This window comes from Geotrypetes seraphini, chromosome 9 (genome assembly GCF_902459505.1).
Source record: "Geotrypetes seraphini chromosome 9, aGeoSer1.1, whole genome shotgun sequence".
NCBI lineage: Eukaryota > Metazoa > Chordata > Amphibia > Gymnophiona > Dermophiidae > Geotrypetes > Geotrypetes seraphini.
In genome coordinates this window covers 168,220,252-168,245,759 of record NC_047092.1, presented here as the reverse complement: position 1 = coordinate 168,245,759, position 25,508 = coordinate 168,220,252, and the positions used below count along the sequence as shown (strand labels likewise).

At 43.8% G+C, this 25,508-nt stretch overlaps 1 protein-coding gene across 5 annotated transcripts in view; it reads left to right on the top strand.

The window, feature by feature from the left end:
• WDR49 (WD repeat domain 49) overlaps positions 1 to 12,281 on the top strand; it is a 93,800-nt gene extending 81,519 nt beyond the window's left edge. For all 5 annotated transcript variants that reach the window (XM_033958945.1, XM_033958947.1, XM_033958946.1 and 2 more), the window contains 3 exons: positions 633 to 742; positions 8,478 to 8,624; positions 12,039 to 12,281. In XM_033958945.1, coding sequence (XP_033814836.1) covers positions 633 to 742; positions 8,478 to 8,624; positions 12,039 to 12,184 — 403 coding nt within the window. In that variant the 3' untranslated portion in view covers positions 12,185 to 12,281. The remainder of the gene's footprint in view (positions 1 to 632; positions 743 to 8,477; positions 8,625 to 12,038) is intronic.
• The last annotated feature ends 13,227 nt before the right edge of the window (positions 12,282 to 25,508 follow it).

Below are 25,508 nucleotides of genomic sequence, written 5' to 3'. Positions count from 1 at the left end.
GGGCACCGGCACCAACGCACAGGACATGCCGATGCTGGTGCCCAGGCCCAGATTACAGTAAGAAGCGGCAGGGGGTGCTGAATCGCGGCAGGGGGATGCCGGATCGCGGGGGGGGGGGGAGGGAAGGTGCCGGATCGCAGGGGGGGCCTTCGGGGGAGCAATGCTGGTTCTCGTGGGGGGGGGAGATAGAGCAGCGCCGCTGGCCTCGGGGGGTGGGAACGTATCAAAGCAAGTTTCCATTATTTCATTTCGGTGCTCGGGGGGGATGTAGAATCGCGGTGGAGGGGGGGGGCAACATGAGCGGGGGGGGAGGATGCCGGTTCGCAGAGGGGGATGCCGGATCGCGGGAGGGGGGTATGAAGCAGCATCGGTGGCCTCAAACAGGGGGGGGGGGAATGGAACAGTACTGGTAGCCTCGGGGGGGTGGGACAAGGTGGAACGGATCAAAGCGAGTTTCCCTTACTTCCTATGGGGAAACTCGCTTTGATAAACAAGCATTTTGGATTACGAGCATGCTCCTGGAACGGATTATGCTCGTAATCCAAGGTACCACTGTACTTGTATTCATGAAATATTGGCATGATAATTGACATGTATGTTGACAAACTGATTTTTTTTTTTTTTTTTAATAGGATAAGCCCATGGGAAAATACAATATTAGGTAAAAAGTTCAAAGAAAGTAAAACACACAAGGAAAAATCCTACATGCTATTAAAAAACGAGACAACACAAAATTCAATTGGTAAGTAATAATAGTTGTTTTTTTTTCTTTTTAATAACATTAGGGGCTCCTTTTACAAAGGTGCGTTAGGGCTTTAACGCACGGAATAGCGCTTGCTAAAATGCATCTAATAACCTACCCGTGCCTGGTTGTGTGCATGAATGCACATTAATTATTATAATTTATGCAGATACTTAGGCACTTCACCCACTCTCTACCCAAACTCCACCCATGCACACATTCAGGCCCTGATGCTCAACGCTCCAGCGACCCGGTAAAAAATACCAGGTTGGGAGTGATTTTAACTTATCGGCACAATAGCATGCAAACTAATACCTGCTATTTGGGGGCGAGTGTGGCGCAGTGGTTAAAGCTACAGCCTCAGCACCCTGAGGTTGTGGGTTCAAACCCAAACTGCTCCTTGTGACCCTGGGCAAGTCACTTAATCCCCCCATTGCCCCGGGTACGTTAGATAGATTGTGAGCCCACCGGGACAGACAGGGAAAAATGCTTGAGTACCTGAATAAATTCATGTAAACCATTCTGAGCTCCCTTGGGACAGTGTAGAAAATTGAATAAATAAATCAATAAATTTGTGCAGAGCAGCCCCGGTAAAAGGGCTGTAGCTGTTGTATGTGTATGTCCCACGAATGGTACATACTCACACAGCACAGGTTCAAAAGCTACCTGCCCTTAAAAGGGGGTGTTCTCTTTTGTGCATCACAAGGAAAGCTTATTTAAATACTAATGAGCGCATTCTAATGCATTTGCAAGGCAAATTATTTTCTTGATGGGCGAAAATCCAGAAGTGTCTAGACCAGGGCTGGCCAAGTCCGGTCCTCAAGATCTACTGGCAGGCCAGGTTTTCAGGATATCCACCATGAATATGCATGAGAGAGATTTGCCTGCACTGCCTTGGTATGCAAATCCCTCTCATACATATTCATTGTGGATATCCTGAAAACCTGGCCTGCCAGTAGATCTCGAGGACCGGACTTGGGCAGCCCTGGTCTAGACAGTAAGTTTTAAGCTATTGTAAATTAATGAGGGCTTGCTACTAGAGGGCAACCATTTTATGATGGAGAGACCTGCACTGCCTCCTCAGGGAAATCAAAAGAGCTGATTGCTCCTCTACTGGCAAATTGGCTGCTCACAGAAATGACCCACATTTACTTTCAATGGAAAGTAGCCCAGGCCCCCCCCCCCTCCATCGTACAATGTATTGTATAGCCATAGGGATACTTTTTAATGTCTTTATCTTCAATGCTATTGAATGAAATGCCTATGAAGAATTCAGTGAATGCAAGAAACAATAAGAGGACAGAAGAGGTAGGTCTGTGCAATAGACAACTGAGCGCAAGGTTGACGGCGTGCCGAAGAAAAGCACTATTTTAAAGGGTTCCGACGGGGGGTGTTGGTGGGGAACCCCCCCTATTTTACTTAACAGACATCGCGCTGGCGTTGTGGGGGGTTTGGGGGGTTGTAACCCCCTCATTATACTTGAAACCGAACTTTTTGCCTGTTTTTTAGGGAAAAAGTTCAGTTTTAAGTATAATGTGGAGGGTTACAACGCCAGCGCAATGTCTGTTAAGTAAAGTGGGGGGGGTTCCCCCCCACACCCCCGGTCAGAGCCCTTTAAAATAGTGCTTTTCTTCGGCACACCATCAACCTTGCGCTCAGTTGTCAGCGCGCCGTTGTCTCGCGCGATTTAGTCCCGTCACCGTTCTCTCTCACTAGGGTTACCAGGCATCTGGATTTCCCTGGACACGTTCTCCTTTTCGAGGACATGTCCGGGGGTCGTATGGCTTTTCAAAACCCGCCACTTGGTCTGGGTTTTGAAAAGCTTCCAGCTAGCTGCGACGTCAGGATGGCATCTGCGCATGCATGGATGCCACACGATGATGTTACGCACATGCTTGTGATGTCATTGCGTCACACCAGCAAACAGGTTGAGGGGGGGGGCTGGGGGGGGCGGAATGGGGTGTGACTTGGCTGGGTTGAGGGGGCGGGGCCACGGGTCCGGATTTTCTGCGTGACTTCACAAAGTCATTGGACAAGACAGCAGAAAAGTCTAGCTCGATGGTTTTCAATGCCAGGCCCGGGAGCCAATGGTGGCCTTCGGAGACCTCTGGGGAGGCCTCCGTTGTCTTTCTGGGGGGTTTCCCCCCTACTACGCTGCCTCTTTACCTAGGCTCAGGCCAGAAAGGGGAAAGTGGATGGCGGTCAGAGCCACATGCTTGAAGGATAAGGCATTTTTCAGTAGACCAAAGAGAATCCTGTGTTTTAGGGTAGCACTGATAGAACCTGCAGTTTTGTTTAAAATACTGTGTTTTAGGTGGTATAGAGCCTATATTTCTGCCTTACTAGTAGTCTTACTTATAGTCCCACCAACCCCAGGGACCACTATTCATATATAGAGACCCATATAATCAGGACTACTCAAATCAAGTCACTTCACAACCAATCAAGATGACCACGAGGAGCGGTTGGGGAATTTGCAGCTCTACTCACTCGAGGAGCGTCGAGAGAGGGGAGATATGATCGAGACATTCAAATATCTCACGGGCCGCATCAAGGTGGAAGAAGACATCTTCTTCTTCAAGGGTCCCGCGGCAACAAGGGGGCATTCGTGGAAAATCAGGGGCGGGAAACTGCACAGTGACACTAGGAAGTTCTTCTTCACTGAAAGGGTGGTTGATCGCTGGAATAGTCTTCCACTTCGGGTTATTGAGGCCACCAGTGTGGCGGATTTTAAGGCCAGATGGGATAGACATGTGGGATCTATCCGCAAAGATAGATAGCAAGGATCACTGGAGTGGGCAGACTTGATGGGCCGTGGCCCTTATCTGCCATCTATTTCTATGTTTCTATGACCTTTATTCTATGCAATCACTGTGGTGCTTTAATTCCAAGACATACTATTTGGAGGCTTAAGGCTTGCCCCATCTGTCTTCAACTTGCCAGTATTAAGGAGGAGCTCTGCAAACTTAAACAGGAATTGAATACAATTAAAGCAGCTTCCATCACTCCACAAAATCATACCAACTTACCACCTCTACCTCAAAGAATAAAACAGCCCAGGAATAAATGGGTCACAGTAGGCTCAGGAAGACTGCGACATGTAACACAGAAACATCCACCTTCACTTATATTACCTCTACAGAATTCCTTCGCTCCACTAGTGCACTGCGATACTCAGGAAAACAGAAGGGAGGTGGGACTGGAACCAATGAAGGTAACTCAAGAGAACAAGCGCACCCTAAGTACAAATAAAAAAGCCAAAAACAGAAAACTATTACTGTTGGGGGATTCCATCATCAGAGGCATTAACCTTGGAACACAGGGCGAGGAGACCAAAATAGTGAAATGTCTTCCAGGATCCTCAGCTACCATGAGTGCCAGGCAAATACTGACTATAATTAAGGAAGAAACTAAGGATTTTAACACTGATGTTGTTATCCATCTGGGAACAAATGACCTGGCCAACAACTCCACACTTGCAGCACAGAAAGCTTTTCGGGAGCTTGGTGAGGGCGTGAAACCTTTTGTAAAGACTAGCTTTTTCTGAAATACTGCCTGCATATGGAAAAGGAGAGCAAAGAGTGAAAAACACAGAGGACTTTAATAGATGGCTCAGAGCCTGGTGTCATCAAGAAGGCTTCAGGTACATAGGAGGATGGGGAAATACATGGAAGGACAAGAAGCTATATTGCACTGATGGGCTACATATTACTACAGCAGGAAAAAGAAACCTTGCAGAGAAATTTAGATAATATTTTTCTAGGCATTTAAACTAGAAGGTGGGGGTGGTGTATGTACGAAGGACAATTATAGAGACCACCCCCGGCAAAAGAAAAGATGTGATAGTAGTAAAGGCTGCAACATAAGCAATATCAGCAACTCATTTCTTAGTATTGCAACGGAAAGTGAAACGACACAAAAAACCATACGAAAAAGGAGATTATCGCTGAAAAATAGCTGGAAAGCGATGACCACAAATGCTCGCAGTCTAAGCAACAAAGTTCATGATCTGCAAGCCCTGATATTAGAGGCAGATCTAGATATTGTTGCTATCACAGAGACATGGTTCAGTGAATCACATGGATGGGATGCAAACATACCGGGATATAATCTTTTTAGGAAGGACAGAGATGGTCATAAAGGTGGAGGAGTAGCTCTCTATGTAAAGATCAATATCCAAGCGACCGAAATGCAAGGGACCTGGGGAGAGGAAGAAGCGATATGGATTGCTCTGAAAAGAGAAGATGGAACTTCTATCTACGTGGGTGTAGTCTACAGACCTCTGACTCAATCGCAGCAAATTGATTGTGGATATCCAAAAGTTTGGAAGGAAAGAGGAGGTTCTGCTGTTGGGAGATTTCAACCTGCCGGATGCGGACTGGAATGTTCCTTCTGCGGAATCGGAAAGAAGTAGGGAGATTGTGGATGCCTTTCAAGAGGCTCTGCTCAGACAAATGGTGACGGAACCCACAAGGGAAAAAAGCGATATTGGATCTGGTCCTCACAAATGGAGAGAGTATCTCTAATGTTCGAGTGGGTGCTCACCTGGGTAGTAGCGATCATCAAACGGTTTGGTTTGATATAACGGCTAAAGTGGAGAGCGGCCGCACGATACTTAAAGTCCTAGATTTCAAACGTACGGACTTTAATGCAATGGGAAAGTACCTGAAGAAAGAGCTGTTAGGATGGGAGGACATAAGAGAAGTGGAAAGACAGTGGTCTAAGCTGAAAGGAGCGATAAAAATGGCTACAGACCTTTATGTGAAGAAAATCAATAAAAACAAGAGAAAAAGGAAGCCGATATGGTTCTCCAACCTAGTGGCTGAGAAAATAAAGGCGAAAGAGTTGGCGTTCATGAAATATAAAAAAACCCAAGAAGAGGAGAGCAGAAAGGACTACAGGGTGAAACTGAAAGAAGCCAAGAGAGAGATACGTTTGGCGAAGGCACAGGCGGAAGAACAAATGGCTAAAAATGTAAAAAAGGGAGATAAAAATTTTTTCAGATATATTAGTGAAAGGAGGAAGATAAAAAATGGAATTGCTAGGCTAAAAGATGCTGGGAACAAATATGTGGAGAGTGATGAGGAGAAAGCAAATGTGCTAAACAAATACTTCTGTTCTGTGTTCACAGAAGAAAATCCTGGAGAAGGACCAAGATTGTCTGGCAAAGTTACACGAGAAAATGGAGTAGATTCTGCGCCGTTTACGGAGGAGGGTGTTTATGAGCAACTTGAAAAACTGAAGGTGGACAAAGCGATGGGACCAGACAGGATCCATCCCAGGATACTAAGGGAGCTCAGAGAGGTTCTGGCGAGTCCTATTAAAGACTTGTTCAACAAATCTCTGGAGACGGGAGTGATTCCTGGGGATTGGAGGAGAGCGGATGTGGTCCCTATTCATAAAAGTGGTCACAGGGATGAAGCAGGAAACTACAGGCCGGTGAGCCTCACTTCAGTTGTTGGAAAAATAATGGAAGTGTTGCTGAAAGAAAGGATAGTGTATTTCCTTGAATCTAATGGGTTACAGGATCCGAGGCAACATGGCTTTACAAAAGGTAAATCGTGCCAAACGAACCTGATTGAATTTTTTGATTGGGTGACCAGAGAGCTGGATCGAGGACATATGCTAGATGTAATTTACTTGGATTTCAGCAAAGCCTTTGATACAGTTCCTTATAGGAGGCTGTTGAACAAACTTGAAGGGCTGAAGTTAGGACCCAAAGTGGTGAACTGGGTCAGAAACTGGCTGTCGGACAGACGCCAGAGGGTGGTGGTTAATGTAAGTCGCTCGAAGGAAGGAAAGGTGACTAGAGGAGTCTCTCAGGGTTCGGTGCTGGGGCCAATCCTGTTCAATATGTATGTAAGTGACATTGCTGAAGGGTTAGAAGGAAAAGTGTGCCTTTCTGCAGATGATACCAAGATTTGTATCAGAGTAGACACCGAAGAGGGAGTGGAGAATATGAAAAAGGATCTGCAAAAGTTAGAGGAATGGTCTAATGCCTGGCAACTAAAATTCAATGCAAAGAAATGCAGAGTAATGCATTTGGGGATTAATAATAGGAAGGAACCGTATATGCTAGGAGGAGAGAAGCTGATATGCACGGACGGGGAGAGGGACCTTGGGGTGATAGTGTCCGAAGATCTAAAGGCGAAAAAACAGTGTGACAAGGCAGTGGCTGCTGCCAGAAGGATTCTGGGCTGTATAAAGAGAGGCGTAGTCAGTAGAAGGAAGAAGGTGTTGATGCCCCTGTACAGGTCATTGGTGAGGCCCCACTTGGAGTATTGTGTTCAGTTTTGGAGACCTTATCTGGCGAAAGACGTAAGAAGACTTGAGGCGGTCCAGAGGAGGGCGACGAAAATGATAGGAGGCTTGCGCCAGAAGACGTATGAGGAGAGACTGGAAGCCCTGAATATGTATACCCTAGAGGAAAGGAGAGACAGGGGAGATATGATTCAGATGTTCAAATACTTAAAGGGTATTAACGTAGAACAAAATCTTTTCCAGAGAAAGGAAAATGGTAAAACCATAATTTGAGGTTGAGGGGTGGTAGATTCAGGGGCAATGTTAGGAAATTCTACTTTACGGAGAGGGTGGTGGATGCCTGGAATGCGCTCCAGAGAGAGGTGGTGGAGAGTAAAACTGTGACTGAGTTCAAAGAAGCGTGGGATGAACACAGAAGATTTAGAATCAGAAAATAATATTAAATATTGAACTAGGCCAGTTACTGGGCAGACTTGCACGGTCTGTGTCTGTGTATGGCCGTTTGGTGGAGGATGGGCAGGGGAGGGCTTCAATGGCTGGGAGGATGTAGATGGGCTGGAGTAAGTCTTAACAGAGATTTCGGCAGTTGGAACCCAAGCATAGTACCGGGTAAAGCTTTGGATTCTTGCCCAGAAATAGCTAAGAAGAAGAAAAAAAAATAAAATTTAAATTGAATCAGGTTGGGCAGACTGGATGGACCATTCGGGTCTTTATCTGCCGTCATCTACTATGTTACTATGTTTTAATGCATTTGGAAATGCTCACAACATTGAGGATTTGAAGTAGAGGTCTGCACGGGAACGGGGATCGTGGGAATCCCCCCCAACCCACGGGACTCCCACGGGGACCCCCCTCTGGCCCACGGGACTCCCACGGGGACCCCCTCTAGCCAACGGGACTCCCACAGGGATGGAAGGCTTTGGAAGCAGGGTTTGTCCATATAATATAATGGACACGTCAGCCTTAGTAAAAGAGGGGGTTTATAAGTTAATTACCTGAACAGAAAACAAAAAAAAGGGTTCCACCAAAGAGATTCCACAAGGAAAACAGCAGCACAAACACAAAAGAAACTGGAATTGATGATCCTGTCAGAAGTAATTGTTGCTTTTTATGGGGACGGGTGGGGATGGAGATAATTCCTTGCGGGAACAGGTGGGGACGGAGAGGATCCTGGCGGGGATGGGTGGGGACGGAGAGGATCCTGGTGGTGACGGGCGGGGATGGGTGGGATTTCTGTCCCCGTGCAACTCTCTAATTTGAAGTTTGAAGGTGGGCTGGATGCCATTGACACACACTGGTCAGCAGCGTTGTGGCTCCATATGGGAAGATATATGGCGGCTCTTCTTCAGTTCATTAGAATGAAAAGTGGCCCCCACTTAAAAATGAATGAAGACCACTGGTCTAGCTTTTAATACCACCAGGCTGTTATCGCTCATATTTAACTGTAATCATTTAATAATTCTGCCCTTTTAAGGAACCTTCAGCTCCTTAAATATTGGAGCACTGCAGGATGTCACTGAAGTGAGGAAGCCAGATTTCATTTTAAATCCAGAGAGGTACTTTGGAGAAAAGACAGAGACGAGGCATCCAGAAAACATGGAGCTTCCCACACTTGCAGAAAGTAAGCGTTCATTCATTTCTTTTTCATTCCTGGTCTCCTCTTGATCCCTGAGCAGTGAGCGAAGGTCACTGGTGAATGGGTCTTTATCTTGTCTGCTGCTGCATTGTAATGAAGAGACATAATTGAAGAATTCCATCTCTTTCAGCTTGGCAGGTTCTTCTGCTGCAGACACGACATCAATTGGAATGTTAAAAAAAATCACTTTAAATAGGAATCCTGCACATTGAATTCCATTTTCAGCTGTGCATTAATTTTCTGGGGATTACTATGATCTCTTACACTTCTTTTGGATTAATTAAAATGTGCATGCTAAAGATTTTCTATACCGTTTTCCCATGTACTCAAGCATTTTTCTCTGCCTGTCCCGGTGGGCTCACAGTCTATCTCATGTACCTGGGGCAATGGGGGGGAGGGAGGAGGGATTAAGTGACTTTCCCAGGGTCACAAGGTAGATTGTTTTCATTTTGTTGATATTGTTGGACAGTCATGGCTGCTTATATCAAATCTACAAAACAAAAATTTGGGAAGAAAACTCCAAGTCCCCTTTCAACACCGATCAAACACTGAATTAAAAAAAATCATCATTAAATACTTATGGCCTCTTTTACAAACCCACGCTAGCGGCTGCCACATGGAAACAGCCCCGAAACCCTTTAATTCTCTATGGGCTTCGGGGCTGTTAGCGCAGAGCAGCCGCTAGTGCGGCTTTGTAAAAGTGGCCATTAATGAAAGGACAAAGCAGTACGGGCCAAAAACGTTGAATAAATACATAAAACTTTTTTTGCCCCAGGTAGGAAACTCATAGGTGACCAGCACCAGGTTATTAACCTAAATAAGTCCTTAGCTATTTCTGGGCAAGAATCCAAAGCTCTACCCGGTACTGCGCTTGAGTTCCTATTGCTGAAATCTCCGTTAAAACCTACTCCAGCCAATCTACACCCTCCCAGCCACTGAAGCCCTCCCCAGCCCATCCTCCATCAAATGGCCATATTCAGTCACAGACCGTGCAAGTCTGCCCAGTGCTGGCCTTAGTTCAATATCTAATATTATTTTCTAATTCTAAATCCTTTGTGTTCATCCCACGCTTCTTTGAACTCAGTCACAGTTTTCCTTTCCACCACCTCTCTCGGGAGCGCATTCCAGGCATCCACCACCCTCTCCGTAAAGTAGAATTTCCTAACATTGCCTTTGAATCTACCACCCCTCAACCTCAAATGATGTAATTTTTTTGATTCAGTGTTTGGTCGGTGTTGAAAGGGGACTTGGAATTTTCCTGCCAAATTTTTGTTTTGTAGATTTATTATTATATTTGGCTTATTTAGGTTTCTTTGTGGCCTTTTGTTTATATCAAAGAAATCTATCTCCTCACACCCTCAAATTCCCACCAATATGAAAACTAGAATTACCGATTGGAAAAAAAAAAAAATGGTTTAACTTTTTATTTTGAAATAATTCCTCCATACCTCAGCTCTCTCCTCACTTTAAAGCAGTGGTCTCAAACTCAAAGCCTCTGCAGGGCCTCATTTTGGATTTGGAGGTACTTGGAGGGCCTCAGAAAAAAATAGTTAATGTCTTATTACAGAAATGACCATTTTGAATGAGGTAAAACTCTTTATAGTTTATAAATCTTTCCTTTTGGCTAAGTCTTAAAAATAATATTGTCATTTATAGCTAAAGAGACATTTGATCAAGAAACTGTTTTATTTTACTTTTGTGATTATGATAAACATACCAAGGGCCTCAAAATAGTACCTGGCAGGCCGCATGTGGCCCCCGGACCGCGAGTTTGAGACCACTGCTTTAAAGTAAACTAATTATTCAACATAGTTTAATCTGATTGATTACAAAAACCCAGTTCACTTAATCTGGTGTGTTATGCTAGGATGCCTTCCTAATCCTAGCAATCACTTTGAGAACTTAGGAGTTTGGTGAGATGCCCTAACCTAGTAAGCCTACAAGTAGATCCTTTCACTGCCGCTCACATATGGCGTTGCACGTTAGATGGCCTGGTGGGTACACTAATTATGTCCCTGTCCAGGTGGACTTACAAATTAAGGTATGTACAACTGGTACAATGAAAGGTAAAGTGACTTGGTCAAGGCTACAAGAAGAGTCGGTGGGAAAAGCAAGATTTAAAATGTGGCCTACCCGGTTCTTAGCCTGCTAGTGCCATTTGAAACTACTGTAGCACTGTTATATTATTCAGGCTTGTGATTTCAGTTGCACATGGAAATGAAGTTCATACCTGCCTGCTCCACATGATTCAAAGCACTACACTAGTGAATAGGGTGAAGAGTGCAAGAGGGAAGAAGGAAGATAGGAGAATAAAGAGTGAACTCTGAGTTAGACACACACTCCTCTCCAAATCACCTATTCACATAGACACACCGTCAAGCCACACACATCTCTCTAGCCATATCTATACCCACACCCACCTGTGCTCCCATGCAGTCCGTTCATTGCAAAGACTCCTTCTCTGGAACCCAGTATGTGTATATCCTAAATCTAGCCAGGAGGTGTCACTATTGTGTAATGACCTGGCTCCTGAGTAGGAGCTATAAATGCTGCCTTTTGAATCTTACTTAATCTTAATTACTTTTGGATTTTTATAAGTGTTAATCTCCCAAAACTCCCCTCCTTTTTTTTAAAAGGCAGCATGGGAGACCAGGGGATATAAAAAGAAATGGCATGCATGCATTATATAGTGTTTTAGAAGCAGAAATAGAGTTCCATGATCCTAACACCCATTAGAAATTTTGCTATATAAATAACTCTTAAAAGAGCGACTCTTTTCACAGGGGTACACAGCCTGTGACTTGTTCGCTATGTTCATCAGCTCCTTAACTTTTCATATAACTCACATTTTCCAGATTACTTAGTATTCATATAGTCAAGTTTTATTAAAAGTTTGATGAATCGCTAAATGGTAATGCAAAGTGATGCACAAGTCTAAAAACATATAAAAACATTTTGCAATTGATATACACTGAACAACAAACATGAACAGACCCAGAGGGGAAAATGGGGGAAGAAATACAATATATGATAGGAAAGAAAGAAGATATTATATTTTTCAAGTTCAAATATTGGAAACTTTTTCGTCAAGAAAGTAGAAGTAGAAATAGCAAGAAATCTTTGGTATTTATTTATTTCTTTCAAAGATTTCTTAACCACCTAGAACTAGGCGGTTTTACAAAAGACAATCATATACAGTATGCTACTTAGCCATTCAATTTTCAAGAAAAAATGGAAAATGTTGCTCTCCTGATTGATTTTTGTTTTGCTTGAATATGTTGGTACTTTCTATAGAATATGAACATATTTTTATAGTGCTACGGTTTACGCATCAATATACTGCACAACTGGCTTGTCTTACACCAAGACTTTAATTCAGATATGATTCCGTTCTTCTAGCACTGAAAGCAGCGTTTGATGAGAAGAGCCTCTTCCCAAGAGAAATACTGGAACGGGAACAAAAATCAAGGCAAAGCCATAAAAAAAATCCCCATCAAGATAAAATGAAAGGAAATAAGAAGCCAACAAGACTACATGAAACTTAAAATTCATCCTTGATAAGCGACAGCAGGTACTATAAAGACGAAGACCATATTCTACGAGATGAGGCACTCTGTCATGGAGAACTGTTGAAGCATTCACTACGCAGAGGTTCTGGAGGATTTTTGAAAGAAAAAGTACATGCGTACTTTCACGTGGAAAATTATCGCAGGCACAGTGCCCACACACAAGGTGGGCAGGAAAAGAAAGATGATAATGATGCTGTGTTAAGTCTCTGGTGATACCCCATTTAGAACTGAATTCTATAAATGGCACCATTATGATGCCAACTAAAAATATGCTAAGTACTAGTCTATAAATGGAGCTCAAAAACAGTGGAGGTCCTCCCCGCCCTCTTCCCTGCCCCCCCACTGCCACTTGCGCCCTTCCCTTCCACCATACCCCTTTAACTTTCCTGGTACAGGAAGCATCATCAACTTGCTTTCGATGTCGGCTCTTCCTCTGATGTCACTTCCTAGGGGCAGGATCCAGAAGTGACATCGGAAGGAGAGCTGACGCTGGCACATGCAGCAGGTTGGAGTTCTTACTCATGCCGTCAAAGAGCTAGAAGTACATTGGGGGAGGGGGAAAGAAGTGAAGGTGAATGCGCGGCAGGGCAGAGTGGGTGGAGGAGTGGCGACGCCCCACCAAGATGGCACCTGAGGCGGACCACCCCCCACACCTCCTTCCTATGCCTCTGGCTCAAAGTTAGAAGCATTTTATAGGATAGCACTTGGTGCCAGGAACCGTGCCTAATTTTAGGTGTGAAGATTTACACCAACTAAACCCTGGATCTAAATTACACACGAATGCCTCTTATTCTAAATGGTGCACGCAAATTTCAGGAACGCACCAATCTGCCCAAGATCCTCCCTATGCACCCAAGCATCCTTCTCGCTTTTTCCATTGGTTATTCCACCTGTTTGGCCACCTTATGATCATCCAATATGATCACCCCAAAGTCCTGCTCTTTTTTTTGTGCATCATAATACTTCACACCCTATACTATATACTTCTCCCTCCGGATTCGCGGGGGATAGGGGCAGAGCCGGACCGCAAATGATGAAATACCGCGAATATCTTCTGGTCCGGCTCTGAACCACCCCCGCCTCCCCCCTGCCTTCCCCCGGCATCCCGGCCTTACCTGGTGGTCTAGCGGGCTTTCGGGGCAGGAGCGATCTTCTTACGCTCCTGCCCCATGCAGATCGCCAATAGGAAATAGCTGCCGTGAGTTTCCGTAGTCTCTTGAGACTACGACGGGAATTCCCCATAGCCATTTCCTATTGGCGATCTACACAGGGCAGGAGTGTAGGAAGATTGCTCCTGTCCCGAAAGCCCACTAGACCAACAGGTAAGGCCGGGACGCTGGGGGGAAGGCTAAACTGTGATTTTTTTTTTCTTTTTTCTCTCTCCCCCCAAAATTGCGAATATGTGAAATCGCAATTGCCGAAACCGTGAATGGGGAGGGGGAAGTGTATTGCACTCTTGGGTTTTTACAGCCCAAATATATGACTGCGTTTTGGCGTTAGATCTTAGCTGACAAAGACGAGGGGACACTTGAAGGTACAGGGAAATATTTTTAAAACCAATAGGAGGACATTTTTTTTGTACCCGGAGAATAGGTAAGCTCTGGAACGCGTTGCCAGAGGATGTGGAAACAGCGGTTAGCATAGATGGGTTTAGAAAAGGTATGGATAAGTTCCTTGGATAAGCTCCTGGAGCAAAAGTCCATAGTCTGATACTGAGACAGACATGGGGGAAGCCACTGCTTGCCCTGGATCAATAGCATGGAATGTTGCTACTCTTTGGGTTTTGGCCAGGTACTAGTGACCTGGATTGCCCACCGTAAGAATGGGCTACTGGGCTTGATGGACCTTTGGTCTGACTCAGTAAGGCTATTCCTATGTTCTTATGTTAAATTCTAGAACATTATTTAAGCTTTGCTAGATCTCATCTCATGTTATCCATATCCTATTACAGATTTTGGAATCAACCACAAAGAGGGTAAACCTTACCAGGCAGCCTTTCTGCAATATTGCTTACAAAAATATTTTTAAAAGTATGACCAAAAACTGATCCCGGTGCTTAAACTCTTTTGGTGGCCATAATGGCTGAACATTTAGGAAGGAAGTTATCAATGAGGGGTGCTGTTAAGATGGGTAATTTTACCACAAATTGAGTTATTTCACTACATGTTCTCTGTGCTAAAATAATCCAATTTGTGGTAAATTAACCTGACTTAATAGTAAGTAGCCCATGTTGATAACTACCTCTATTAACCCATGTTACTAGTTTTTTTAAATTTTTTTTTTTTTTTTACAATAAAATAAAAGTGATGACATTAACTTTCATGACTTACAATGACATTCAACTAATACTGATCTCTTTGCAAAACTGAATTATATTCGTAGAAATCACAATGTAAAAGTCCATACAGATGTAAAAGTGGATACGGAGGAAAGGCGGGAGAGGGGAGAAATGATAGAGACATTTAAATACCTAGGTGATGTAAATGAGCACGAGTCGAGACTCTTTCATTTGAAAGGAAACTCTGCAATGAGAGGGCCTAGGATGAAGTTAAGAGGTGATAGGCTCCGGAGTAATCTGAGGAAATACTTTTTTACGGAATGGGTGGTAGATGCGTGGAACAGTCTCCCAAAAGAGGTGGTGGAAACAGAGACTGGTTCTGAATTCAAGAGGGCCTGGGATAGGCGTGTGGGATCTCTCAGAGAGAGAAAAAGAGATAATGGTTACTGGGGATGGGCAGACTAGATGGGCCAATTGGCCTTTATCTGCCATCATGTTTCTAATTGCGACATGCTGCTCTTACCAACTTTTTAGGAGACATCTAAAAACATACCTGGTAATAGCAGTATAGAAGTACATTTTTATATTATGTAAAATTGTATATTTCATTTTAGAAAATCTTACCTTCTATAATGAAATGCTGTATATTGTAAACTACTTGTTTTAACGTTGTTTTTGTTCAGAAGCCATCACCTACCACCAAAGTTCCACTGCAACAAAACCAAACTGTGCTTCTGAAACTAGTCCCGGGCTACCATCAGCCAATTAGGTTTTCAGGACATCTGCAATGAATAAGCATGGGATAAATTTTCATTGCAACAGAGGCAGAGTCTTCAGATCTATTCCATGCATATTAATTGTGCATAGTCTCCCAGGACAGGTTTAAGAACCACTGGCATAGAGTAACAGAGTGCAGAATAATATAACGTCTTCACCAGAGACACATTTTCTTTGATTTGTGCCTTAATATATCCTGAGCTAGACAGTATTCAAATAAAACATCTGCTTTGTTGGTCCACAGTAGGGTCTTGAATGTTTAAGTGAATTGATCAACTCAAGAAACTTCTTATGTGCCGGGTTTTGGGGTAGATAGGGGGAGGGTAACATCAGAGAACAGCTACATTTGTGATATAGACTGGCATATAGTTATTAGTGTTTTTCCAAGTTTGTAATTTGATTTCAGATTTGATATCTGTTGCTGAATATGTATCTGTTCCTGAACTTAATAATAATAAAAAGATTTAAACATAAAACATCTCCTTTTTGGGCATCCAAGAGACTTACTTTTAAATATACCGTAGGTCAAATTCTAGGAGTGCAAACTGAACGCTGTTGATTTTAATCAGATATTGACATTGAGATTATTGGTTTTGATTCTGTGGAACTAGACGCACCTCCAGGGCGTGTGTCAAGTTTCTGAGGACTACAGATATTACAGAGGAAAGCCTTAAAAAACATCAACCCTCATATATCAAAATGTTTTCAGCAAAAAAAGAGGGGGAAAAATTTTTTCAAATGAACAAAAAAACAAATTTAATTAAATCTTTAATTATAACCGTTATGATAACTGATGAGTTGTGTATAAATTAATAATGAATTTTTAATATGCACTAATTCATCTACTTCAAGTATAATGTTACTTATTTCCTTTCTGAGTATTTTAATAAATTCGTGGTGGACATATAAATTATACAGACATCAGTCTTTGGAACCTCTTATGATGTATGCCATTCCAAGTTCCTGTCTTGTATTTTGTTGTAATCATCTATGTTCACCACCTCCTACCAAACTATTTAAATACTAATTAATCTTTATTATTTATAAACCTTATTTAAATGTAATCTAAAGTTTCTGAGGACTGGCATGGTGATTACAGAAGCCAAATCCATGGGCTCTGGAGAAATCTGGCATTAAGTAGTTCTGTTCTGTACACTAAAAACAGACTGACATTTGTATATTCCCTAAGTTGCATTTAAACAGATACATTCAATAACTGCTCATGCTTCGAGGATGTCTTATGAAATCTATTTTTAACTGAGAATGAATGCATTTTGGTCTGCCGCCACATTAATGGTAGCAGATTGCTTGTATTGAGATATGCAAACAGTGTGTGTTTCTTTAAGTCATGCTTGGGGGGTGCTGATGCCTCCTTCCCTTTTGCCTGCTTTTGTTGTGTGTTCTGCTCTGACTCCATTTTAGTTAGCACATGGCTATTGAGAAAGCATTGTGCCCCAGGGAGAGTGTGGTGCAGTGGTTAATAATAATAATAATAACTTTATTTTTGTATACCGCCATACCCAGAAGAGTTCTAGGCGGTTCACATTGGTTAGAACAAATTACAAGTGGTTACAAGCCAAATTGATCATAGAGTTGTGAACAGCAAGGAGAAAGAAGTTACGAGTGGGTATATACCAAAATTGATCATAGAGTTGCGAATAGCAAGGAGAAAGTAGTTACAAGTGGTTACATTCCAAATTGATCATAGATTTGCGAAAAGCAAGGGGGGAGAGGAGGGAGACGGGGGGAGGGGAGAAGTTTCAGTAGGAGGGAAGAGGAGGATTGAAGAAGGGGCATTAAGGGTCTTGGTCTCGGAATAGGTGGGTTTTAAGTGTTTTTCTGAAGTCGAGGTAGTTGTGGGCTTTGAGGACCATTTGGGCCAGCCAAGGGTTTAGTTTGGCGGCTTGGAAGGCATAGGTTTTGTCAAGGAATTAAAGCTACAGCCTCAGCACCCTGAGGTTGTGGGTTCAAACCCACACTGCTCCTTGTGACCCTGGGCAAGTCACTTAATCCCCCCATTGCCCCAGGTATGTTAGACAGATTGTGAGCCTGCCAGGACAGACAGGGAAAAATACTTGAGTACCTGAATTAAATTCATGTAAACCATTCTGAGCTCCCTTGGGAGAATGGTTTAAAATTGAATACATAAATAAATTTGGTTTTTATGTTTGAATCTGCTAGCCTCTAAGTAACTCGGTGTTGCTAAGCTTTAAAGTACAGTAATATTCTTCACAGAGTATGTGAAAGATACTCCTGGAATGTGCTTGTAGAGTGTGGATTTTGTAGAAGACAAGATCCTTAAGAACAACTGAACTCTCAGTTTATTTATTTCTTTGGGCTCCTTTTACAAAGGTACGCTAGCGTTTTTAGCGCACGCACCGGATTAGCGCGTTACCTGAAAAACTACCGCCTGCTCAAGAGGAGGCGGTAGCGGCCTGCACGCGCTAAAACCGCTAGCATGCCTTTGTAAAAGGATCCCTTTGTTTTTAAGTTTGTAGCAAAGAAGTTCTGTTTGAGGAACCAAAGAGTCCAGTCTACAAGGCTACAGGTTCAATGAGTTTAAGCTGCTGACAATCCTCAGAGCCAGAGTGAGAGGTCAGAACACTTTATATTGGAATAGTTCTGCACTAATGTAATGTAATTTTGTAATGTAATGTAATTTTGTAATGTAATGTAATTTATTTCTTATATACCGCTACATCCGTTAGGTTCTAAGCGGTTTGAAGAAAGTGTACATTAAGATTATAAATGAGAAGTAAGAAGGTACTTAAAAAATTCCCTTACTGTCCCGAAGGCTCACAATCTAACTAAAGTACCTGGAAATTAATAAAGAAGAGAAAATAAAGATGGTTGAAAAAAGAAAAATTCTATATGAACTTATAGGATGGAAATTAAACTGACAGTGAAGAACTGTATAAAAAATACATTTATGCTGAAACATTGAATTATCTTAAATCAAATGTTAATAGCCAATTAATATAACACAGCTTTTATTAGAATCCTGAAACTGATAAGATTGTAATTAAAGTTGATAGTTTTATTTTTCCACTGTATTATAATTTTAATCTGATTCATATTACATCTTTAATGTTTAGTAGGAATTAATTAGGAAACCCAACTCCCATTTACAAGGGCAAAAGATGTCTTTTGCAATCATTTATATTCCCGACATTGAGTTTGTGACTCTCAGGCCAGCGGTAGGTTCTTCCTGCTTCTGTTTAATGCTAGTAGAATTAATCCTGGAAGAGACTAAGGCCCCTTTTCACTAAAGTCAGCGATCGTCGTTAAATCTGTTTTCACAGGTCTAGTGACGATCGCTGCTACCCACCCAATTCACTAATTAGCCCACCGCGTATTTTCCGATCCGATCCACCCCATGCAAATGAGTAAAACCCCATGCAAAATAGCCAAGTGATTGATTCAGTAACATTTGTTTGGTTATTTTGCATTGGGTTTTTGACAGGTCTGCCTGTATTTTTTTTCCCATGGTAGCAGGCGGGTGGCAGGGGGGGAGTGTTCAGGGGAAGTTCTGCAGAGAGGGGGGAGTGGGCCGATGGTAGGAGGGAGTGGGCATCCCTTCTGCCATATTTAAGAACAGCGGGGGACGTCTGATGGCAGGAGTGTGGTCATCCCTCCTGCCAATTTTTTGTGTTGGGGGAGGGAGGGAGTGCTGTCGGGAGGCTTTTTTAAAATTTTTTTAATGGGCAGATATTTTGTGTATATATCTGTGCCATTTAAAAAAAAAAAAAAAAGCCTCCTGACAGCAGTGACAGGAGGCTGCTTCTCCTGTCATTACTTTCAGGGCTCTGCACCAACTCAATCGCTCACTGAGCGCATTTGCGTGCAAACTTGATAGTGAATCAATCGCTGTTTAAAAATCGTCCAACAGCAATTGAGTCGCTATCTTTAGTGAATCTGGGCCTAAAACCTCATACGCTACAACACTTCTGAAGTCAGACCATATAACTGAGAAATCAGATTATATAAGAGCCCTTCAACTGGAAACTGCACGTAAATGCTCCTACAGCCACTTCATCCCTATGCTTTGGAATCATCTGCCCACACAACTCAGATCCCTGGACTTTCCGAAAGCCAGCAAAGACTTTCCACTTCTGTTAACTACTCCGGGCCTGAAATCTCCTTGAGATGGATAGAAATAATGTTCTTTGGTTATATTTTTGTCATAGGTCTCCACTATTTATGGGATCTAAAGTTCAAGTGCTTCCTTATTTTTATAGGGATAAGCAAAAGAGAGAGAGAAAAAGCTGTGCTTTAAAACCAAGAATTCTAGGTCTGGGTGCTGTATTTCTTTAGAAGTTTACCTGTAGATTTTTTGATTTGGGATGGCATACATATTAACATGAAGCAACTATTTAATTTCCTTGTTGATAAAGAAGGTGGTGGTTTGTAATATGGGAGACAATTATGTAGCATCTTAATACTAGTTGGTTGTAGTGGGTAATTCTCAATCAATTTCATTGGAAAACTCATTACAACAGACCCTCAATATTCACGGGATTAGAGGCAGAGCCAGCACGAGAACATTGAAATATCGCGGATAACTTTCAGGGCCGGCTTTGACCCACCCCCACGTCCCGGACCTTCCCCAGACCTTACCTCTGGTCTAGCGGTGATGCGGGGCAGGATCGATCGTCCTACGCTCCTGCCCTATGCAGAGCCATCATCAAAATGGCTGCCGTGAGTTCCCATTGTAGTTTCGAGACTACAACGGGAACTCAGGGCAGCCATTTTGATGACAGCTTTGCATGGGGCAAGAACGTAGGACGATCGATCCTTCCCCACGTCGCCGCTAGACCACCAAGTAAGGTCTGGGGAAGGTCCAGGATGCAGCGTTTCTTAAAAAAAAAAAAAACCAATTGTGAATAACCGAATCTGCGGGTACTGAAACCGCAGATTCGGAGGGGGTACTGTAATCATTTTATTTTCTAGATCTTGGTAATTGCAGACTAATTGAATAAATTATTGCTTTTTAAAAAAAAATTTGATTAAACTAAAACTAAACTAAACTAAACCTTAGGTTTGTATACCGCGCCATCTCCACAAGCGTAGAGCTCGGCACAGTTTACAGGGTTAGGTTGAAAAGGAGCTACAATAAAGGGTTATAGGAAAGGAGCTAGGAAGATAAAGAGGGACAGGGTGCCAAACAGCAGGAGGTATTAGATTTTTGAAAAGAGACAAGTTTTCAGGTGTTTGCGGAAGGATTGGAGGGAGCTTGAAATTCTGAGCGGGGATGTGAGGTTGTTCCAGAGTTCTGTGGTTCTAAAGGGGAGGGATGTTCCTAGTTTTCCTACGCGGGATATACCTTATGCAGAGGGGAATGATAGTTTCAGTTTTTGGGAGGATCTAGTGGAATCAGATTACTAATTTTTTTAATTTATTTCTTGGAAGTAATTATATTTCCTGACCTTCAGTTATGGTTTTGGATATACATTGTGAATTCAAAATAATAATTAAAAAAAAGCCATTTAAAAAAATATGTGTTCTCTAGCTCAGTGCGTCTCAACTCGGTCCTGGGGTACCCCTTTCCACTCAGGTTTTCAGGCTATCCACAAAAGAAATTTACATATAACGGAGGCAGTGTATGCAATTCAAGTTTATGCATATTCATTGTGGATAGCCTGAAAACCTGACTGGCAAAGGGGTACTCCTGGACCGAGTTGAGAAGCACTGCTCTAGCTAACATAGGCCCTATTTTACTAAGCCACGGTAGAGGTTTCTACTATGGTCCAGAGCAGGGGTGCCCAAAACGTCGATCGCGTTCTACCGGTTGATCGCAAAGGCAATGCCGGAAGATCGCTGAGCCAGTCTTCTCCCTAGTGTGTTTAGCATCTTTTAGCCGGGCACTCTGCCCAGCTAATTTAGGTGAGCGCCCAGCTGTCTTACTCAGATGACAGGCTTCCCCTTCAGCGCCCTCCGTTCTTCACTCTGGACCTATCACAGATGAAAGTTAATTATGGCAGCATGCAGAGCAAACGTAGCATTATAGGAGGTGCGGGACCGCGGCAGAGAGAACATGCTACAGAGGCCGACGGCAGCCTGCTAGGTTTGCTCTGCAGGCTGCTGTAATTAACTTTCAGCTGTGGTAGTTAGGCCCAGAGGGAAGAATGGAGACGAGGACAGTTTGAAGATAAACTGAGAGAGTAAGTCTGAACCCTCATCTATCCTCTTGTTGAAACATAGCATTTAGGGAAGTACTCCTCCCAGTAAGGCCCCCAGAGTGCCTTCCCAGCGGCCTGTGGCATCCGTTTGCTGAGCACTTTAAAATGTATTCATTTTAAGTTTGCTACTGTTTTGTCTAGTTTCAGAGGCATAAAGGGGAATTAGCTGAAGTTGCAATCAAGAGGTAAGGCTGTGCCCATAGCGAGGGCCCTGGTGGGATGGGGGTTGCCTTAGAGATGCTGGATTGGGGGGGGAGCCAAAAGGACCTTAAGGAGGGGAGGGGAAAAGCAGCTTTGAACCAAAAGCTATGAACCAAAAGGGAGGGGGAAGACAGATCCTCGACTAGTAGAGTGGTTAGAGAGGGGAAACACCCCGAACCAGGAAAGAGAGGTTCCAGGCCCTGGGGAGGGGGACGACAGAGTGAGAGAGACAAAGACCTCGACCAAAGGTGGGAGGACTCAAAATGTTAGCAGAAGGAAGATAGAGAGAAGGAGAAACCTGAAACAAAGGGGAGGCAGAAGAGAGGGGGGGGGCAGATGTTGGGATATGGAAGGTGCAGACAGAGGAGGAGAGACCCTGAGGAAGAACAGAGAGATGCATGATCATAACAGAGGAGGGAGAGAGAGAGGGAGACATATTGCCAATAGGGGTGGAGGAGAGAGGAAGAAAAGTTTGGACTCCCGGAGGGACAGAGAGAGATGTTGGTTAGGGAATGGAACGAGGTCTGGAGGACAGAAGAGATGCACACAGTATATATAATAAATAAATATGGTGGGTCTTTTACTAAGGCGCGCTAGCTGATTTAGCTCGTGCTAAATGCTAATGCATCCAAAGAATATAATGGGCGAATTAGCACTTAGCGCTCGCTAAATCGGCTAGCACACCTTAGAAAAAGAGGGGGGTATATGTTTAGTGTTTTTATTGTTGGTAGATCATTTTGACTTGGTCATTTTAAAAGTAGCTCGCAAGCCCAAAAAGTGTGGGCACCCCTGGTCCAGAGCATTATATGCTTCGATGCTCAAAGGAATTTTATGAATGCCAGAGCATTTAGCGCTCCGGGCTGCAGTAGAAACCTCTGCCTTAGGAGTGGCGGCGCTAAGGGAGACCAATTAGAAGTAGATTGCAGTAATCTAAGCGTGAGAGGTTTAGCACATAGGAACCCTTTTAGCAAAGCTTAACATGTGCTAAGTATATGAATCTATAGGGCCATATGGCACCTAGCATGCGCTTAGTAAAAAGGCCCCATAGTTTCCAAAGGATTTCGCCCATTCTGTTGTAGATGAAAGAAATCACTTCATCCATGGTTTTTCCATTAACGAAGATTGTCATCGTGTGCATTTCTTCAAGGTAATGGCAATAATACACCAGATCACACATGGTTGCAACCCAAAAACACACACTAAGACAGGGGTCTCAAAGTCCCTCCTTGAGGGCCGCAATCCAGTCGGGTTTTCAGGATTTCCCCAATGAATAGGCATGAGATCTATGTGCGTGCACTGTTTTCAATGCATATTCATTGGGGAAATCCTGAAAACCCAACTGGACTGTGGCCCTCAAGGAGGGACTTTGAGATCCCTGACTCAGAGGGGCTCTCTTCTCTCTGCAAAGGTCATTCATATTCTTCTAGGGCAGGGGTGTCAAAGTCCCTCCTCGAGGGCCGCAATCCAGTCGGGTTTTCAGGATTTCCCCAATGACTAGGCATGAGATCTATGTGCATGCACTGCTTTCAATGCATATTCATTGGGGAAATCCTGAAAACCCGACTGGATTTCGGTCCTCGAGAAGGGACTTTGAGATCCCTGATTTATAGGAACTAGACTGCAGACATGGGAAACTCCGGTCCTCGAGGACCGGAATCCAATCAGGTTTTCAGGATTTCCACTGCTACTCCAGCACCGATTGCTGTCCCGACTTGCCACTGTGCAGACTTGAGACTGCAGGATTGAATAATATCTGCACTTTTGTCCTTATTATACATCAAAGGTTGTTGGTTTTTCCCCCCCCCCCTTTAATGTATTGACTATTTTTCTTCACATCATTCAGTTTGTCAGCTTTAGGGCTTGAAATTACTAGGTGGAATGCTATGAGTAAGCACCGAGCTACGGTAAAGAAAACACACTTTATTTAATGCCCGAGCCTGCCAATAACATATAAATCACTGTTCTTTACCCTGTTTCAAGGCACTGTTCCTGAGCAGACAAATAACATTACTTCTCAAATGGGTCATTGGAAGTTTCCAATATAATAAATGACTGCAAACAAGCTTATAACTGCAACCTTTTAGAACAAAAACATAGCTACAGCAGAACAATGTGACTTTCAGAGGACTTTCTGAAGTTGAAATACAGACGATGTATGTCTAACGGCAATTTATCTTTTAACTTTGGTACAACTGTCAGAATATTTGGGATATATGATAAAGGGGTGATTTCAGGGGCAGAACCAGAAGTCCAATTTTAAGAAGTCCCCAGGAATGCACTGGGTGGGTCCAACTATTTCCTAGTTTCTCAAAAGACGGTAGATGGGATCAAAAAAGGAGACATGCTCAGGAAATGCACAATCCAACAGACTGGAGCATAAAGGGCTCCTTTTCCTAAGCCGCGTTAGGGCTTTAACGCATGGAAGAGCGCACGCTAAAGACCTTAACGCCAGCATTGAGCTGGCGTTAGTTCTAGCCGCGTAGCATGGGTTTAGCGCACGCTAAAATGCTGCGTGCGCTAAAACCGCTAACGCAGCTTAGTAAAAAGAGACCCAAGAGGGTGGTTGAGAAGGTCAGAACCCAGCTTGGACATACATAGATAAATTTCAAAGCCAAGACTTACAAGTTCCACGTTGCCATCAATGATTCTCAAAACCTCCCCCTCCTTTTGAACACTCTATAATTATCAATTACAGTGGAACCTCGGTTTGCGAGTAACCCGGTTTGCGAGTGTTTTGCAAGACGAGCAAAAAAACTCAGCAAACCTTTGCCTCGCAAACCGAGCATGTTCTGGTGTACGAGCTCTAACCGGCATCGCACCCCCCGAACCGGCATCGCAACCCTCCCCCCCCCACGAACGCCCCCCCACGAGAACCGCAAAGCACCCCCAAGCACAAATAGAAAGCGGCATCCGCCCGCCCTAACTCCCAAGCACAGGTCCTTACCCCTTCCGCTCGTTGTAAAGGTTAATGCGAGCTCCCGCCTCTTGCCTGGGCTGGGCCTTGAGCATCTGCGCTGGGCCTTCTGGCTCTCGTTCTCTTGGAGATCTCGTTCTCTCCGAGAGAACGAGAGCCAGAAGGCCTTGAGCATGCGCAGATGCTCAAGGCCCAGCCCAGGCAAGAGGCGGGAGCTCGCATTAACCTTTACAACGAGCGGAAGGGGTAAGGACCTGTGCTTGGGTGTTAGGGCAGGCAGATGCCGCTTTCTATTTGTGCTTGGGGGTGCTTTGCGGTTCTCGCGGGGGGGGGGAGGGCGTTCTCAGGGGGGGGGGGTGAGGGTTGTGATGCCGGTTCGGGGGGGGGTGCGATGCCTGTTAGAGCGGGGTGAGGGGGTGATGGAGCAGCGCCGGTAGCCTGGGGGGGGGGAAGAGGTTGGTGGAACGAATTGTCCGAGTCTCCATTATATCCTATGGAGAACTCTGCTTTGATATACGAGTGTTTTGGTTTAAGAGCATGCTTCTGGAACGAATTATGCTCTTAAACCAAGGTACCACTGTACACTTTTCCCTCCATATTCGCAGTGATAGGGGATTAACAGACTCGCAAAGTCAGAAAAACCGTGAATAACTTTTTCATACGTTATTCGCTGTTTTCTATTAAAAACCATTGTGAATATGGTAAAACCGCAAATAACATGGTGGAATATCTGGCCTGTTCCTGAAGGAGAGGCAAAAACACGGTGAAGAAAGTGCTTGGAATCGGCGATTTTTCTCTGTAAACGCTTGGAATCAGCGATTTCTCTATGCAACCTGACGTAATTTGGGGGAAGGAGCCAGCAAGCTAAAAACCAAAACCGCGATTGCTGAACTCGTGAATATGGAGGGCGAAGTGTATATTCTTTATTGTTTCTTTCTTTAAAAATATTTT